At 37.6% G+C, this 17,748-nt stretch overlaps 1 protein-coding gene across 1 annotated transcript in view; it reads left to right on the forward strand.

Annotated features, from left to right (window-relative positions):
• The window catches only part of LOC129773940 (hemicentin-1), a 569,029-nt gene that overhangs the window by 504,285 nt on the left and 46,996 nt on the right, over positions 1-17,748 (forward strand). The window contains exons 8-10 of the mRNA XM_055777641.1: positions 7,683-7,813; positions 7,946-8,105; positions 8,375-8,545. Coding sequence (XP_055633616.1) covers positions 7,683-7,813; positions 7,946-8,105; positions 8,375-8,545 — 462 coding nt within the window. The remainder of the gene's footprint in view (positions 1-7,682; positions 7,814-7,945; positions 8,106-8,374; positions 8,546-17,748) is intronic.

Raw genomic sequence — 17,748 nt, forward strand, 5'->3', positions numbered from 1 at the left:
GTGGAATTGTCAAAGAATAATCTATTATGAGCTGCTTCCCTATGGCCAAACGCTCAATTCGGACCTGTACTGCCAACAACTGGACCGCTTGAAGGTAGCACTCATGAAGAAGAGGCCATCTTTGATAAACAGAGGCCGCATTGTCTTCCATCAGGACAACGCCAGGCCACACACTTCTTTGGTGACGCGCCAGAAGCTCCGGGAGCTCGGAGGGGAGGTTCTTTTGCATCCGCCGTATAGTCCGGACCTTGCACCAAGTGACTACCACCTGTTTTTGTCCATGGCGAAAGAGCTAGGTAGTCAGAAGTTAGCCATAAAAGAGGCCTGTGAAAATTGGCTATCCGAGTTTTTTTGCCAATAAGGAAGCGAGCTTCTATAACAGGGGTATTATGAAGTTGGAATCTCGTTGGAAACAAGTCATCGAACAAAACGGCGCATATTTGACTTAAAACAGATGATTGTAACTAATTTTATGAACAAATGAAAATTCAAAAAAAATACCGCAGGACTTTTTTGACAGCCTAATATATATAAATGGAGTGATATATGTTTGTCTGATTCTTATAGACTCGGAAACTACTGAACCGATCGACATGAAAATTGGTATGTAGGGGCTTTTGGGGCCGGGGAAGGTTTTAGTGATAGTTCGAGACCCCTCCCCCCTTTCTAAGGGGGGGCTGCCATACAAATGAAACACAAATTTCTGCATTACTCGAGAATTAAGAATTAATCAAGCAAACGAAACCAAATTTGGCATGTGAAGGTTTTAGGGTGTAATAAATGTTTCTATGATAGTTAGACACTCCACCCCTCACTCAAAAGGGGGGGGGGTGGCTGCCATATAAATGAAACATTAATTTCTGCATTACTCGGAAATTAATCAATCTCACGAAACCAAAGTTGGCATGTGAAGGTTTTAGGGTGTGATAAATGTTTCTATGATAGTTAGATACTCCTCACCCCACTCAAAGGGGCGGGGGGGAGGATGGTGGTGCTGCCATACAAATGAAACATTAATTTCTGCATTACTCGGAAATTGATCAAGCAAACCAAATTTGGCATGTGAAGGTTTTAGGGTGCAATAAATGTTTCTATGATGGTTAGACACTCCTCCCCCCACTCAAAGGGGGGGCTGCCATACAAATGAAACACAAATGGTTCTTTGGTGGTCAGACACTCCACTGCCTTCTCTAAAGGGGCGGGGGGGGGTGTGGTTCTATGGGGCGCTGCCATACAAATGAAACACAAATTCCTGCATTACTCGAGAATTAATCAAGCAAACGAAACCAAATTTGACATGTGAAGGCTTTAGGGTGCAATAAATGTTCTTATGGTGAATAGATACTCCTCCCCTCTCTCTAAGGGGGGGCTGCCATACAAATGAAACACAAACTTCTGCATAACACGAGAAACAATCAAGCAAATTGAGCCAAATTTGGGATGTGAGGATTTTTGGGTAAGAGAAATGTTTCTATGATGGTATGGCACCCCTCCCTCCTCTGGAATGGAGAGTGGTCTCATAAAAATAACACACATATTTCAACCAAACATATTCCAACCAAACATGACAATTGAAAATTTTCGGAAATCTCTGGAAAAAAAATGGAAATGGAAAAGTTCGAAAAATTCAATTCGCATATGTTCTACAGTTACATATTGGCAAGTGTTATTAGTCCATTTGATGTTTGCGCTAACGAAATTGATCTTCGTTCGAAAGTGGAAATGGATTTTAATGTGATAAAACGCACTCCTATATCATCTTCTATCTATACAAATAAATATGGATCGCCGAATGTGTTGATAAGAGCAAAACTCATATTTTCTGTATCAAACATTTATTCCATGTAACGTAGAAATATATTATTTGTAAGTGGTTGAAAAATCTTGAACGAGAATTGTGTCTGAAAATAATTTTATTTTATAATGACGAGTTTTGCTAGAAGTACTAGGAATTTCACAGTAAAAGGTAATTTATAAGGGTAGATTGTAAGATCAATCAATGAACAGTTCTGCGATTGGACCCACAAACGTGGGCTTAATAAGAAAACGTGGATGTGGTAACGAAAAATAAATTTTGGGCGAGACGAAGTTTGCCTGGTCAGCTAGTTAAGAATAAATGTCCACCACGGCGTATTTGAAAACGCAGCGGACAATAGATTTTACCCATTAATCGAAAAAGATCCGTATTTTTTTTATTTGCGCCTTAGAGTTCACAGTACCCGTTTTTGAACTCTTGTCAACAATGGAAGTTTGAGTGAATTTTCTGTGAACAATACTAACTTTATTTTAATATATTTTTTTTGTGATTTTTCGAGGTGTAGAGATTAAATAGACCCTACCAGTTTATGTCATTTTTGAAAGGCATCTACTTTTTTACATCACGTTTAGAAAGATATATATTCGAAGGGATTTTCTTACTTTAGGAAATGCAAACCACTTTTTCGCAGCTAGTGTATTTTTACTAACGGCTCAAAACTGTAAATTCACAAAATTAGTTTTTTTACAATACAGAAATATACAGAGGCTCACATGAGTAGTTTTATATTTTCTACACTTTCTGAATCCTTTCCTCTGATTTCAAATACCTCCTTTATCTCCATAAATTCTGTAATTTATAATAAAAATACTCTTGAACTTACTCTCTCTGTTACCATTACACTTACGCTTCTCTGTATATACGCTTTCAAATTCATATCTTATTCTCAAAATTCAATCAACTTTTCTAAACTAATTATAAATTAACTTTTCTCCAATAATCGAACTATTCACATCTATTCAAATCAAATTTTATTGTCTCTTTAACACAATAGTGGTTTGTTGTCAATTTGTCAATAACAACGATAATCATCAAGGCTACTCCTATCAAGGTAGTACGATTAGGACAAACAGCTCATCGGTGCCTCAACAATATTTTTTTTTCGTTTTAGAAATATACATATTTTTTTAAGTTTCTCTTGTCGGTTTGGCCGAATATATAGATATTATATTTTGAAACAGGAAGGCACACTCTTCTGATTTTATATACGGTGTACCAGCCGGTCCGGTCCAGTGATTCAAAAGTTATGAAAAAAATATTGTTTTGAAAAAAGGGTAACTTTGATTTCTTTAACCATCGGTTAACTTTGAAAATTCATAATTTAACAACGAAAAAAAAACACAAACGTATAGACTTTTGTCGAAGACGTCAACCTTTTATAGTTTCCAGAATATATGGCATTTCTGTATGGGGACTACTGAAAAAAAAATAATCCGTATATAATTCGTGTCATTTTTGTATATAAATATTCGCGTTTGACATGTTCTTGTTCTTGTTCATATACAAGTCGGACTCGATTATCCGGAGTATTGATTTTTTTTACACTCCGGATAATCGAGTCATAAAAAAACGAACTTTCTCTCGGTAAACGTAATATAATTATGATTTGCACTTATTTATTAAAGGGTTTTATCTAGGTTGACCCGTTGGTATGTTTGTGTTTGTGTAACTTCGTATTTTTGTAACTTTGTAACTTTGTCTGTAGCGCTTTTCCACTTTAATAGAAATTTAACCCCCTTCCTGTTGACCGTTTGATCTGAAATTTGGAACACATCTTTATTCTTGGTGTCATTATAAAACTACGTATTCCATGATTTTGAAAATTCAAGATGGCGGCCCCACAAAATGGCGGATTATGTACATATTTTCTCGAAATACCATCAATGGGGGTATTCCCAAAACCCCATCAATATGGGTATCGAATGAAAGGGCTTGACCAGTAGAACACAATTATTTATGGAAAATGTACATCAAAGATGGCGACCGCTACAAAATGGCGAATTACAATTTTTTTCAGAACCTCATCAATATGGGTATCAAATGAAAGGGATTGACTAGTAGAACACAGTTATTTATGAAAAATGCAAATCCAAAATGGCCGCCACCACAAAATGGCCCCATAAATATTTTTTTTTCAAAACCTCATCAATATGGGTATCAAAAGGAAGTTCTCGACAAGTAGAACATAGCAGATAATGTAAAATCCAATTTCAAGATGGTCGCAGTCCCCAAACAACGATTACTTATTTAATGGTTTCATTCAGCTTGACCTGTTCCTATGTATGTTTGAATGGTTGTAGGGTTGTCCCACATTAATAGAAAATTGACCCCGTTCCTGTTAACTGATTGATCTGAAATTTGGAACATGCATTTAATTCTACTGTCATTGTAAAACTGCGTATTTCATAAACTAGAATAATTCAATTTAGCCGTCGTTAAAAAATTGCAAGAGCAAGCTGAATTGAACCATTTAAAAGTAGTTGTTTATTTGGGAACTGCAGTCATCTTGGATTTAGATTTAGTATTATCTACTGTATTCTACCATATATTGATACCTATATTGAAGGGGTTGTGAAAAAAATATATATGGCGCCATCTTGTGGTGGCGGCCATTTTGGATTTGCATTCTCATAAATAACTGTGTTCTACTAGTTAATCCCTTTCATTTGATACCCATATTGATGTGGTTCTGAGAAAATATGTAATCTTCTACTAGTCAAGCCCTTTCGTTTTATACCCATATTAGCTATTCAATATATGTGCACCCAAGGCCGACTAATCAGGGTGTTCGGGTTCGATTCCCGTTCTGGCCGGGGGATTTTTCGTCAAAGAAATTTCCTTCGACTTGCACTGTGGTCACGCGTATTCTCTAGAGCTTGCATCTCGGAATACATTCAATGTATGTTATTTGGCTTAAGAAATCTCAACTAAGCATTAATAAATGACGCTTATTAATGCATACGCTGAGACGGCAAAAGTTCTACAGGGAACGTTAACGCCATTCAAGAAGAAGCTTTTTAATATGGAATTATTATACAAATTATTCAAAATCTCCGAAAATCAAAAATAAAATACTCCGGATAATCGAGTCTAAAATTCCGGATAATCGAGTCCGACCTGTATTACAGAAACTATGAAAGCTGGAATGTTGACATCTTAGACAAAAGTCCATGTTTGATAAGACCTAAAATTTTTTCGAACATACTATATCGCTATCTAGACTAAAAAAAAAGAATTACTTGTATTTTTGCAAATAAAACATGAAAAAGTGGTTGTCAGAGAATTTTTTTCCTTGTAAAAGTGCCACTATTCCAATGTATAGATGATTTGTTGGTGACTGTATGGGCCAGTAATAATATTTTTTTTGAAAATTACATAAAATACGTTTTTGAGAAAAACTAATTTCAATTTTTAAAACATTTGTTTTGTCAGAGTAATATTTTTTTAAACTGTTTGTTTTTCTTTATGAAAATTTCAATAGTTTCCTACATTTAATTATTTGATCAACATTTTGTAGATATTATAGTTTTTTGAGCTAGAAATCTTTTGTAAAAAATTAAGAAAAAAAACATTGGCTATTTTCAAAAAGTATTCTTTTTTGTGGTTTTTTGCCTTTCAAGTACATAAAGTAGCTTAGATGTTCAATGTCTTTACACCAAAACGTTTCACTACAATCTGAGATGGTGCTTCCCACTTCTAAGACGTGCTGGCATGAAATTCGTCAACATCTTTATAAGTTTGATTATCTTTCTTATCTGAAATTATGTCTCACCGAAGTTGTTTAAAAGAAAGTTCCAGGCAGGATAAACGATACGGAAAAGAAATTATTTATAAATTGTTCGCTGATAGGGCAGTAGATTTCGTTCTCCGTCGAAAATACACTCCGTGTCGTACCATTAGATCACTCGATTTGTTTAGAGTTCCAGAGTTACACATCTCAGTTGGAAAGATGTTTACATATAGTGATATACATTCAAACAATTTAAACGCCGGTACTTCATAACTTCACAACCAGCCTTGGATAGGCACTTCGTACTGTATATCTCTCCGTTTACTGCAAGCTCCGTACTGTACGCGCAGAATTTCTGGTACAGTTTTCGATGAAGTGCTACTCTAATCTACTCCAAACTTTGATCGTTCGTCTAGAGAAATTACCTAGCGTATCAATTTGAATCGTTCACGGAGGTTTCGAGGATAAACTAGGTTTAAATTTGCCTGCAAACATTAAAACTTACTGCAATATTTGCATAATTTTTTTTTGTCAAAGCACCAAATTAGCCTTGTACAGAAATTATTTAAATTTTCAAAACTGTCTTTCGATTTTATGGTGCGAATTGAATTTTTTATCATCAAAGACGAAAGAGAATATTCCATTCAAACAAAAATTTCTCCGTATTCGAAGGCCCTAAAAAAACGTAATAGGAACCAAATGGAATCTGGTTGATAATATGATTTGGAATTGCTACTGATTCAGTTGTAAAAAAAAAATGTTAGTCCGCAAAATATTTGTGAATACAGAATTTGAGAATACCGAAATTGGTCAAGTTCGTTGATAAAATTTCAATATTTTTCGCTCCGCTCAGCGGACATCCTTATTCTAGGTATCGTAGGGGACTATAGGGTTTATAGATGATTACAGGAAATTAATTGATTCCAACACAATTTTCCCCTGAAGTTTTTAAATCAAATTAAAATTAAATTACAAATATATCTAAAAAATGTAAGCGAGTTTTGTGTCCAAAAAGAGAAAGATGTCCCAAGAAAATATTAACTCATTCCAGCAGTGTGCAGAACGAATCCAACCAGATGGTAGGGGAAAAGGGAGGAATTCGGACCACCTAAGCAAATCGCCTAATATTTCCAAACCAATACGGTCTAAATAAAAAATTTCACATTGTATACTGAGCTACACTTGTTTTCTCTCAATAAATAATGTTCAATCATTATATAAAGCTTCAATCTACCAAATATATCATAAAATAATGGCCTGCGTTGCTCTTTCAAGCTCCTCCTTCTTCCAACGTTGTCTGTCCATCCTCTTCTTGTAATTCAGCGGCATCTGGAATCAATTAGACCAAAGAAAAGTCTCAAACCTGTAGGACCAATTCACCCCACAGAGACGTGGCCATGTCACCCCACACAACACGCAAAAATTAAAATGCAATTAATTTCATTTATTGTTATCAAACTTACAGTTTCGCTACATCAAATTGTTCCTCTTCTGAAGGCGAACATAACTTTACTGCACAATACACGAAAAGTTTGTTTAATCAGCGGGAAAACCCTTAAAACCACGATTGGAAAACTCACATTTTTTGACGCTCAAAATACTTGATGTATTATATTTATGCTACCGTTTCCCTCTACTTGTGAAGTTTTACCAAAGTGTTTTTACTTCAGGTACATACGGTTCAACAATAGAGGAAAATGACATTATAGAAAATCCAAGTTGAGCCGTAATTTTTGAGATAAAGGGGTGGTCCAAATCACCACATATGACCAAATCACCCCGTGTTACCCTACATTAAGCAGCAGATAAGATTTAGATTTCAGCATTCACTCTCGAGGCTCCGTTTCAATTTGCGTATATCAATTATGCCAGAAGTAGCTTATACAGAGGACATTTGTGTAGCACCACACTCGCCAATGCATTGGTTGAGGCGAACGGCTCGCAGATGTATCCTTCGCACTGATGCAGCGTGCAGCGAGATTTCAGCTCCTCCACCACCACCACCAGTAATTTAATGCGCGCATTCGATTTTCAGTATGATTTCACCGCAGCGAAATAGTAATAAACGTAATCATCCGGAAAGCACCCACGCTGAAATGAAATGTTTCGTGTTTTTGTGTGTACCCGCAATTACAGATGTTCCTGACGCGTTCGTACGGCTGGGCAGCTCGCTGGACCCGGACTCGATCCGCGAGGGGACGGACGTCTATTTCGACTGTATTGTGACAGCCCATCCCGCTGTCTATAAAGTTGAATGGAAGCATAACGTAAGTTCAAAGGGACCGGCCCGACTGCGCGATACTAATGGATATACCGTATCGATTCCTTCTCGTCCTTTTGTCAAATGTTTTTTTTGTTTTGTTTGTTTTATCTCGAACAACGGAACCTGTTAATTACAGAACAAAACCCTGCCGCACAACATATCGCAGGGCGTCATCATAAGCAACCACTCGTTGGTGCTGCAGGGGGTTTCCCGGACCACGGCCGGAAATTATTCGTGCGTTGGGTTCAACGCGGAAGGCGAGGGCAGCAGTGCCGCGTTCGAGCTGAATGTGATGTGTAAGTGAATAATGCAATTTTTCATCTTTTTGTTTCGGGATTGGTCGCCACGGGGACCGCCGGCTTGCATGCTGAAATCCTTTACCCATTTCTTTTTCTGTTTTCTGTTTTCGGTTAATTATGATTTTAATATGTCCTCCACCTACTACACACGTGTGCGACTTAAAATTGCGTGTATGCCATTACATTGAATTTGAATCAACGACGCAAAAGATGTTTCGAACGTATCGACAACTAATTGTCCCTTTCTCCTTTTTTTGTTCCCACAGATGCGCCAACATGTGCTCCAAATCAGCAGCGAGTGTACGGCGTGGCAAAGCAGGAAAATGCTGAGATCCGGTGCATCGTTGATGCCAATCCCCCCGACGTAGAGTTCAAATGGACGTTTAATAATTCCGCCGAGAGTATCGATGTTCAAGCGAGCCATATTTCACGACTAGGTAATTCAGTGTGCCGAAGGGCAACCGTTAGCAGTGTCAGTTTTGGCACGGTAGGAATTATGGCCTGCATGGGGAACGACGAAAAATTATTTTTTTTGGTTCCTTTTGGTTCACGACAGAAATTGTTGCAATTTATATTCTGTGAGCTGTACGCTGTACACACATGAACTTTCTACCAATGAAAAAAGAGAGTAAAATGTTCAAAGATTGACCACACAGATGGTTTTTAATTGATCAAGCTGCTGCGTATGTTTCAAATTTCGGTTTTTTAACGTAGTTCAGAATCAACTGACCAGTCACCTAAACTATTTGTTTTCTTCTTCTTCTTAGATGGCACTAACGTTCCTATCAGTGTTTGCCGATTGACCGTTTCGCTGAATAGTTCGCTTCCGTCTCGAAATCATTTACCCCAGTGTAATTCTTTTGCTTGTACAAGCTACAAATCATGACACAAAAGAGAACGATACAACTCGGCTTCGGTTCGCACTTATACACGAGTAAGCAAACCAAAACCGTCATGATCGGTTACAGAGCAGAAAGTTTATATTCATCTTTGCCTCTAACTCATTACATGTCGAACCTCTCCATGCATCATGAAGCAACGGGATCATACGGACTACGCAAAGCGAAAGATTCATATTCATTTACAGCAACAAATCCTGACCCATAAGTGTCAGAGAATGCAAACAATTCGAATATTTGGCTACACTGAGTGGAATTTTTAGTACATATTACTAATTTTTTAGTAAATAGTACCAATTCGTTAGTCATTTTCTACCGTACTAATTATTCGTACATTCTACGCGTAAACATTAGTAAATGTTAATGTCAAAAAATGTAGCAGAATGTCGGTTCGAAATCGATCCAACGTTGGCCTGAAAGTATTATTTATTTATATCGGGTTAAGCCCGTACTGTTTTTGTTGTATTTTCAGTTTTTGTAATAATGGCGATGAAAAAAGATTGTTTTATTGATTTATTTCCATCAAATAAATTTTGAATATGCGAAATGTCATTGTTTAACCTAAAACACTTAATGCGAATGTACTGGATGGCGGCGGTCCGAGACTCTTCTTTCTTTTGGAGTCATAATTTGAGAGTGGATTGGTTTTCATGCTCGAAGGATTTTACTGCTGAGTGATTGGTAGATTGAGATGGGACATTTGCTTTGATTTTTTTGTTGCAGTGCTGTCTGAAGAGTATGTTTAGTACAAAAATTGGACTGCGCAGCATTTGTGCAACGAATGGTGCGAATCCAATCCAATCCAATGGTCCAATCCGTCCAGACCTACAAGTAAAATAAAAAAGTGATTTGATCTCATTTTAATCCTAGTTACGTTAGAAATGTAACCTGGTTTATGCTTATGGTTGGAATGGTGTGAGCGCCATTTCCACTGTGATGTGGCGCAACCGCCATTCCCCTTATTATGTGACGTAATTTGAATCTGATGCGGATGTGATTTTCGATCCGTTCTGATGGCATAGAATGAACGAGAAGGGACAACAAATTTCAAATAACAACATCAATCAAGGGATAAAACATTTTGACGATGTTCACTTACCTCACTTGCTCAATGTCTCTTTCGGATGAATTGAAACTGAGTGTTGATCGAAGGGTAAACGTTGGATTGGTGAACAGCCGCACTCTTCTAAAATCACCATCTAAACGCATCTCATAACAAAACTTTACATCGGGTAATTTCGGACGGCATTATCTTATTCAACACGGATGTTTTCAATTGCATTTTGGATTTCCCAAAGTTGTTACAATCGGGTTCTCAACTACGTTAGCCCGATCGACACATGCTACAAAGACGGAAAATGTGTAGAACTCTTCTCCCTGAGGCTACCTCACGCTTCGCCCAACGGTGGCATGTTGTAGAAAATATTTAGAAATATATTTTCCCATAATTTGATGGATGAACGCCAATCGGTTGTGGAAACAGCGATTAAAATTTGCCGTTTCCACAACAAACTGGCGTTGATAACATAGCTTAAATAAAACTTCATTTTTTCAAAAATCGAGCCGCTGGCAATGTTTTTCCATCAATTGTACACAATTTGTACAGTTCAGATTTTCGTAATGTACGCGTATGCTGATTATACATGCAATTTTGCGAAAAGTCTCGTAGTGAAAATTCTTCCCTCTGGCGCTTGCGTCATTTTGCGAGATTACGGCAGATGCTGATTGGTGACTTGATAGCATTTCTCCTGTTTGATTTTCGCGGTATGGTCCAGCGATGGCCCGCATGACATGATTGTGCGATCCCTTTATCTCGAATATCTCGTTATAACCTTATATCAAGCTTTCTTCAAATTATTCATCGTAACCACTTCTGCTCCAGCAATATCGGCTCTGTAAATGAGCGATTAATATAAGTCTATTGCATGAAGTATACGATTTGTTTACCTTAACACATTGACTATGTTCTTAATATCAGTTCAAGTGAATCCAGTTGTATACCTCATGATCAATTTTGTTATAATTGGTCAAGCTATTCACATAGTCCCGGAATAACAAGGTTTCCGAAAAGCATGTTCCAAGTTGTCTCATCAATTTGTTAATCCCTGCACAATAACACATTCGTTCTGCTATGAGCCATCGATTTCCGGGAGGAACCGGTTGGTCATTTTGGAATATCATACATGGGGCACGTTCCTTCGCAGCATCTATTGGACACTTAGTTCGACACTAGTTTATTTCATCCGTCTTGAAAGCAACAATCAAAGATATTAGACAAATACTTGACACTTCGAACATCCAGCCAATTCTGGTTCACTGGTAAGAAAAATGAAACACCTCGTGCAAGCAGTATCTTTTCTGTAGCGAGTAGAACCACCAAGAAAACACACTTCGATAGTTTGACCTCCAAGTTGCTGAATTCATCGAGATTTACCTTTAGCTTGATGATTTGTTATATATCATGTTTAGTTCCGTTGCATCGCTTCGGTAAATGGATGTTCTCCGGATCCACTTCCACTTGATTTCCTATTTGTATTCTACTCAAAGTAGTTCGTCATGTTTTGCATCAAGATACACAAATTAATTGTTGCATCCCATCCTGAGCTGTGATCATTCCATAATATCTACAGTGTATTTGTTGTCCATATTTTGACTGGGGTTCAAAGCAACATTACGGTCAAGCTTCTCTGGAAACAGCTTCAGAACAAATGGGATTTGAGTAGCACTTTTTGTTTACGAAACAGTTCGATGCACAAAATCTGAAAGAAAGAAGAGAGGTTAACTGTGATGAAATGTTTGCCACATTCAATACATTGAATCAAATATTCATTTCTTTCCGACGCATTAAGAAGAATGTGATTCTTATATGTTTTCAATTATATAAGGATGATACAAAAAGCTTACCTTCGAATTGCATCGCTTCCACAATAGAAATAACGGGTCTGATCACGAACATCACTGTCAAAAACGCTTTCACGTCACCTACACTACACTTAATCTTTTTGTTTCTATCATCATTGTCACGGACAGTTGCGTGTAAAAATAAACTCCGTGAAGTGAAAGAGTTCGTTCACGTTTATAAGAGACATGTCAGTTGCATAATTTCGGGCGTTTGAACGTTATGTCGGTTGCATAATTTCGGACGTTTGAACGTCATGTAGGTAAAATTAATAAGTGTATGAGATAATATTCCATTTAATTGAACGTATGTTTTACAATGACAAGTTTCCGATTATATCTCGATGATTCGGTATTTCAATCCAACTCTTCGGACTCATTCCATGAATCATTTGCTTGGTGTGTTAGTTTGCTGAATCAAACGCTAGTTCAAAGATGAGGAGGAATATTTTTTTGCTCTTGAATAATGTAGTTGTTGAACATATGGGAATGTAATTTTATTTCTTCTTTCTATAAATTACTCTAGAGATAAAGCATGACTATTATGAGTTTAATAATCGATATCTCGCATACTCTTGTACTCAGCTCTGTCTTACTCGTTTGAATAGTGAGAAGTATTTAGTATAGGTTTCTACAATTTTGATTAATAATAATATCTACTATATCTCAGAATAAATTCGAATTTATCCATCTCATGATCAGTATAATCTGAGCTACTCCCATATGGGATTCTGAAGCTTAATCCTCTTATCCTCCCCATTCTCGTGTAATTTGATAAAGGGTGTGTCACATCAAATTGCATCACGGAAAAAACGCTGTAGAAATTTAATTTTTAGGAATTATATCTTCAGCTTTCGCTTATAATCAGATAAGAGTGTATAGATCACGTTGGCCATGCTTCACTGTCAATTTTTCGTAAATTTGGAAAAATGTCGTCGAACGAAAAAGAGCGTCGTGAATTAATCCTGTGCACTCATTTCGAGAATCCGGAGTTGTTACATCGGGACATCGGTAAGATGCTGGGAATCGTCCAATCCACGGTCAGCAGAGTACTAAAACGATACTTCGAGAACCTAACCATCGACCGGAAGGTGAAGAACGGCAAAAATGGATGCCCCGTCAGTGAAAAAGATCACAAGCGCGTAGTTAAGCAGTTTAGACGTGATCCGAGAAGTTCGGTTCGGGATGTCGCCAATAAGCTGAATTTGTCAAGTTCATTCGTCCAGCGGACCAAACAGCGGGATGGCCTGCGTACATACAAAGTTCAGAAGGCTCCTAACCGCGACGGAAGGCAAAACATGGTGGGGAAGACGCGAGCCCGGAAGCTGTACACCGAAATGCTGACGAAGCCGCATTGACTGGTAATGGACGACGAAACCTACGTCAAAGCGGACTTTCGTCAGCTGCCGGGCCTGTTGTTCTTCTCCGCAGAAGACAAATTCAGCGTTCCGGAGGAGATTCGCAAGCAGAAACTATCCAAGTTTGCCAAAAAGTACATGGTGTGGCAAGCGATCTGCTCTTGCGGAAAGCGGAGCGCCCCCTTCGTGCTGACCGGCACGGTAAACGGACAGGTTTACCTCAAGGAGTGCCTACAGAAGCGCTTACTACCACTATTGAAGCAGCACGAGGGCCCGACCATCTTCTGGCCGGATCTCGCTTCGTGCCACTATTCAAAGGACGTGTTGGAGTGGTACGAAGCCAACGGGGTCACCTTCGTGCCAAAGGAAATGAACCAGCCCAACGCGCCGGAGCTTCGCCCAATAGAGAAATATTGGGCGATTATGAAGCAGGCCCTCCGGAAGAACCCAAAAGTTGTCGGAGGCGGACTTCAAGAAAAAATGGATTTCTGTTCAAAAAAAAAACTACAACCTGACGTTGTACAGAACCTTATGGACGGGGTAAAGAGGAAGGTGCGAGCATACGGGCTTGGGCTCGAAGTATGAATAAAAAGAAAATGCCAAAAGTTGTTTAATAGTTTTTATTTTACTGTCTAAAATTTTCAAAAGGATCGGTCTACTGGGCGAATTTCTACAGCGTTTTTTCCGTGATGCAATTTGATGTGACACACCCTTTATACGGGGCATGAGATTTGATATAATTATTTAAACAGAAACTGGTCAGTAGTGTCGTTCAGAAGCATAATTTTCATTTGAAACATCTGATGAGTTTCAAGGAATTTGCCAAAAGCAGAAAATGATTCAGATTTTATTTGCACGGATATCAAGGAAAAAAAGACGGAAAAAGAACTAGAGAATAATTTAAAAATTATTAATTTAAAAGCTTTGCAATGATAGATTCATTTTTTTCTTATTTGAAACTTAAATATTCTTTCATTCAAAGTATGTCTTCAAAACAATATCGTTGGAAATATCTATTACGTAAAAACAAGAGATCAATGGACTTATTCGATGTAACTATCATCCTGATTCGGGTCTTGTCCACCGATTGCGAATGTTTGAGTTTTTTTAACCAGCTCTGCAATGTTGGAAAAACATTACAGTCATTATTTTATATTCAAAATATCAACAAATCAATATTATACATAATCAATCATAATGATCGTTTTGGGCCAGTGGCCTTCATTGCCATTTTATGGGGTGACAACTCTCTGTTAGTCTAATCCTTAAAATAGGAACAAAAAAATTCTATTCGTTTAGGACAATCGAAATTAGACCTTTCGCCATGTTTCAATCGGTCTACTGGAGCTACATTTTTAGTCCTCAATTACATCCCATAGCGCATTTATCGAATCCAAATAAACAAATTTACGTCCTCTGGATACGTCAGGATTTCGTTCTGAAAATGCCACCAAGCGAGTAAATTGCTGTTTGTTTATCTTTTCATACTTAAGAAACAAGACAAGATACAAAACGTTAGCAAAAAAGCTAAATAAATCCGAAATAAAACTTACTCCATTCCGCGTGACTAGCTTTCACCATCTAACACACAAGTGTCAAATATACTTCTTTTCCCCGTGACGTGACAGTATCGTGGTATTCATAATAACACCGAGTTCATCAAAGTTGTCACGGCGGATGGATTCTTACGGATTCTACACACACGGTGGCAGCCGTAATTACGGAGAAACATTTTATTTGCAAGTGGTTGAAAAATCTTGAACGAGAATTGTGTCTGGAATTTTATAGTAAAAGGTAATTTTAAAAGGTAGATTAGCAGATCAATCAACGAAAAATAAATTTTGGGCGGGACGAAGATTGCCGGGTCAGCTAGTGATCAAATAAAAGTCAGAAATACGTGTTTTTAGTAATTGAACTAGCTCCGTGTCTTCTAGTCTGATAGAGATTATACTAACGAGTTTGGGACCCAAATTACGCCCCTAATTGGAAGTCGCCACTAGAAGTCGACACTGTCGCACTGTCATCGCGAATAGCTAGAATGGGACGAAACAAATCGTTCATTTATAGATTCGCGTATGATTTTATACTTCTGGTACGATTTGCGTTTAAATGCCCCTCTAATTTACTCCAAATTTTGATAAATCGGCTAGAAAAAACGGCTGAACATATGAATATGAAACGTTCACAGATGTTTAGGGAATACACCAAGCTAAAAATTTGTCTGCAAATATTAGAATATATTTGCAGGATTACAGTGGATTACATTACATTTGCAGTAACAAATTATACTTGTGCAGAATTTATTGGAGTTTTCAAAACTGCCTTTCGATTTGCGGTGCGAAGGTTGTTTATTGAATTATTCATCATCAAAGACGAAGGGGTAATTTTTCATTCAAACTGAAATATCTCTGTGTGGGAAGGTCCTACAGGAACGTTCTTGGAACCAAATAAAAGCATCCCTTCGATATGCGTTGATTTTTCACGAAGTTACGGCATGTCAAAAATCACTCAAAATTTACGACTTCGCACTCTGTTCTTCTAATTTTTTTTGTCGAGTGTATTTTAAAATTTCGGTTTTTTTTAAGATTGTCTGGAGGGCCTTTTCTCGTTGATTCGTGCAAAACACCGGCGCTCAACCCCATTGCAATTCAGGAACAACTTGAAAATCTTTCGCAATACATGACCGTAGTACCGAATGCTTCCTATACAGCCGATACACAAGAACATCTTCTTGAGTTGATGGACTTGCTATTGCTAGTGAGAATGTGGATGATATGAATATTGAATTCGACTATGAGTACACCACCGATGAAGCGAAAACTTTCCTCGACAGAACAGAACAAAATTCGTTGATCTATTTTTTTTTCCACAATATATATTTTTATCAAGGCTCATATGGCGTTAGCCTCACGGGGCCGGGAGTTCAATACTTTGACAATTTTTCTTATTATCTATGTTAGTAATATGTAACCGATTACTCGCGGTTGGCTCGAGGTTAGTATTACAAGTGTTTTCGTAATTCGGATGTTGCTGTCTCCAATGCTCTGTACGTGTGCCCGACACGGGATACTTCCTATTGGGATGCAGCTGACCCTTAATCAGCAACGCCCCCCTAGTCAGTACCTCATATCTAGCGTGGTGCGTCTTTCTCGACTCGAGGAATCCAGGATAGAATGGTCACTAACTCGTTGATCTATATTGCTGGTTATATCATCAAAATGAGTCAGCGGGAAAGAACATGTCAGCAGTGTAACAATAGATTGTAGTCAGTAAAACACAACCTGGATTGTACGAGGGTCACTATTTATATTTCGGGAATAGAAACAAAAACAAATAGTTAAGCTGCGAATATATTTTTATTGTTTTTCAAAGTACTCGCCACGATGATCGATACACTTTTGCATGCGCTTAAACCAATTTTCAAAGCATTTTTTCCAATCGACACTAGCCTTTTTTTGAGCGATTGTCAAATTATATGGGATCCAACGTGAACATAATTTTCGCACAACTAAGTGTTCATGTAAAATCGCATATATGCTGGTGGAACTAATGCTTAGGGATGCCTCAATCTCACAATAGGTTACATGACGATCTTGCTTAATCATTTCGTGCACAGCATCGATGTTTTCTGGCACTACAGTCGATTTTGGACGACTTTCACGAAACTCGTCGGACAGCGAACTACGACCACGATTGAATTCACTATACCAGCGATACACAGTGGTTTTTGATGGAGCTTCATCGCCAAAAGTCAAATTAAGTTGATTGACGCACTCTTGTTGTGATAATCCACGTCGAAAGTCGTAAAAAATTATCGCACGAAAATGTTCACGATTCAGTTCAATTTTTTTGCCGAGACCAAACTTTCAACTAAATATAAAATAAACAAATAGCGTCCGTATGACAAAATGTTCTGAGTACGTATATCGTCAAAAATGTCAAACTTTACGATGGAACCGTCAGATGGACTCACATGACATCAGCGTTGCCAATTCCCGAAATATAAATAGTGACCCTCGTATCAACCATCTCTTTTTTCATATTTACGAGCTAGAGCTAACAACTCTCCCATCTGCATAGTGAATGATGAGACTTTCCATTTTTTCTTAGCAATGGAAATTATATTCCGAAATATGAAATCGCATTTGGGACCTAACGAAGCTAAATTGACAAATTGAGTGTTGTGCCGTTCACTTCATTCCATTGTAAAAAAAAACACATACATAAACTTTTATGTAATTCCTGCACATTTCCTTTAAACTAAATATCGTAATATTCATTAAATTCACTATTTCTAAATTCAATACAAATCCAACGCTATTTATTTTCATTGGCCACACCTCCTATTGTCTGATCTTGTCTTAGGCTTGCATGACACATTGTGTATCATTCAATATTGTCCGATATCCAAACACTGCACATTTAGAACGAGATATGATGGGAATCAAATAAAATACAAACTTGTATGAGGAGAAAATATATTTT

Source organism: Toxorhynchites rutilus, chromosome 1 (genome assembly GCF_029784135.1).
Source record: "Toxorhynchites rutilus septentrionalis strain SRP chromosome 1, ASM2978413v1, whole genome shotgun sequence".
NCBI classification, from domain to species: domain Eukaryota; kingdom Metazoa; phylum Arthropoda; class Insecta; order Diptera; family Culicidae; genus Toxorhynchites; species Toxorhynchites rutilus.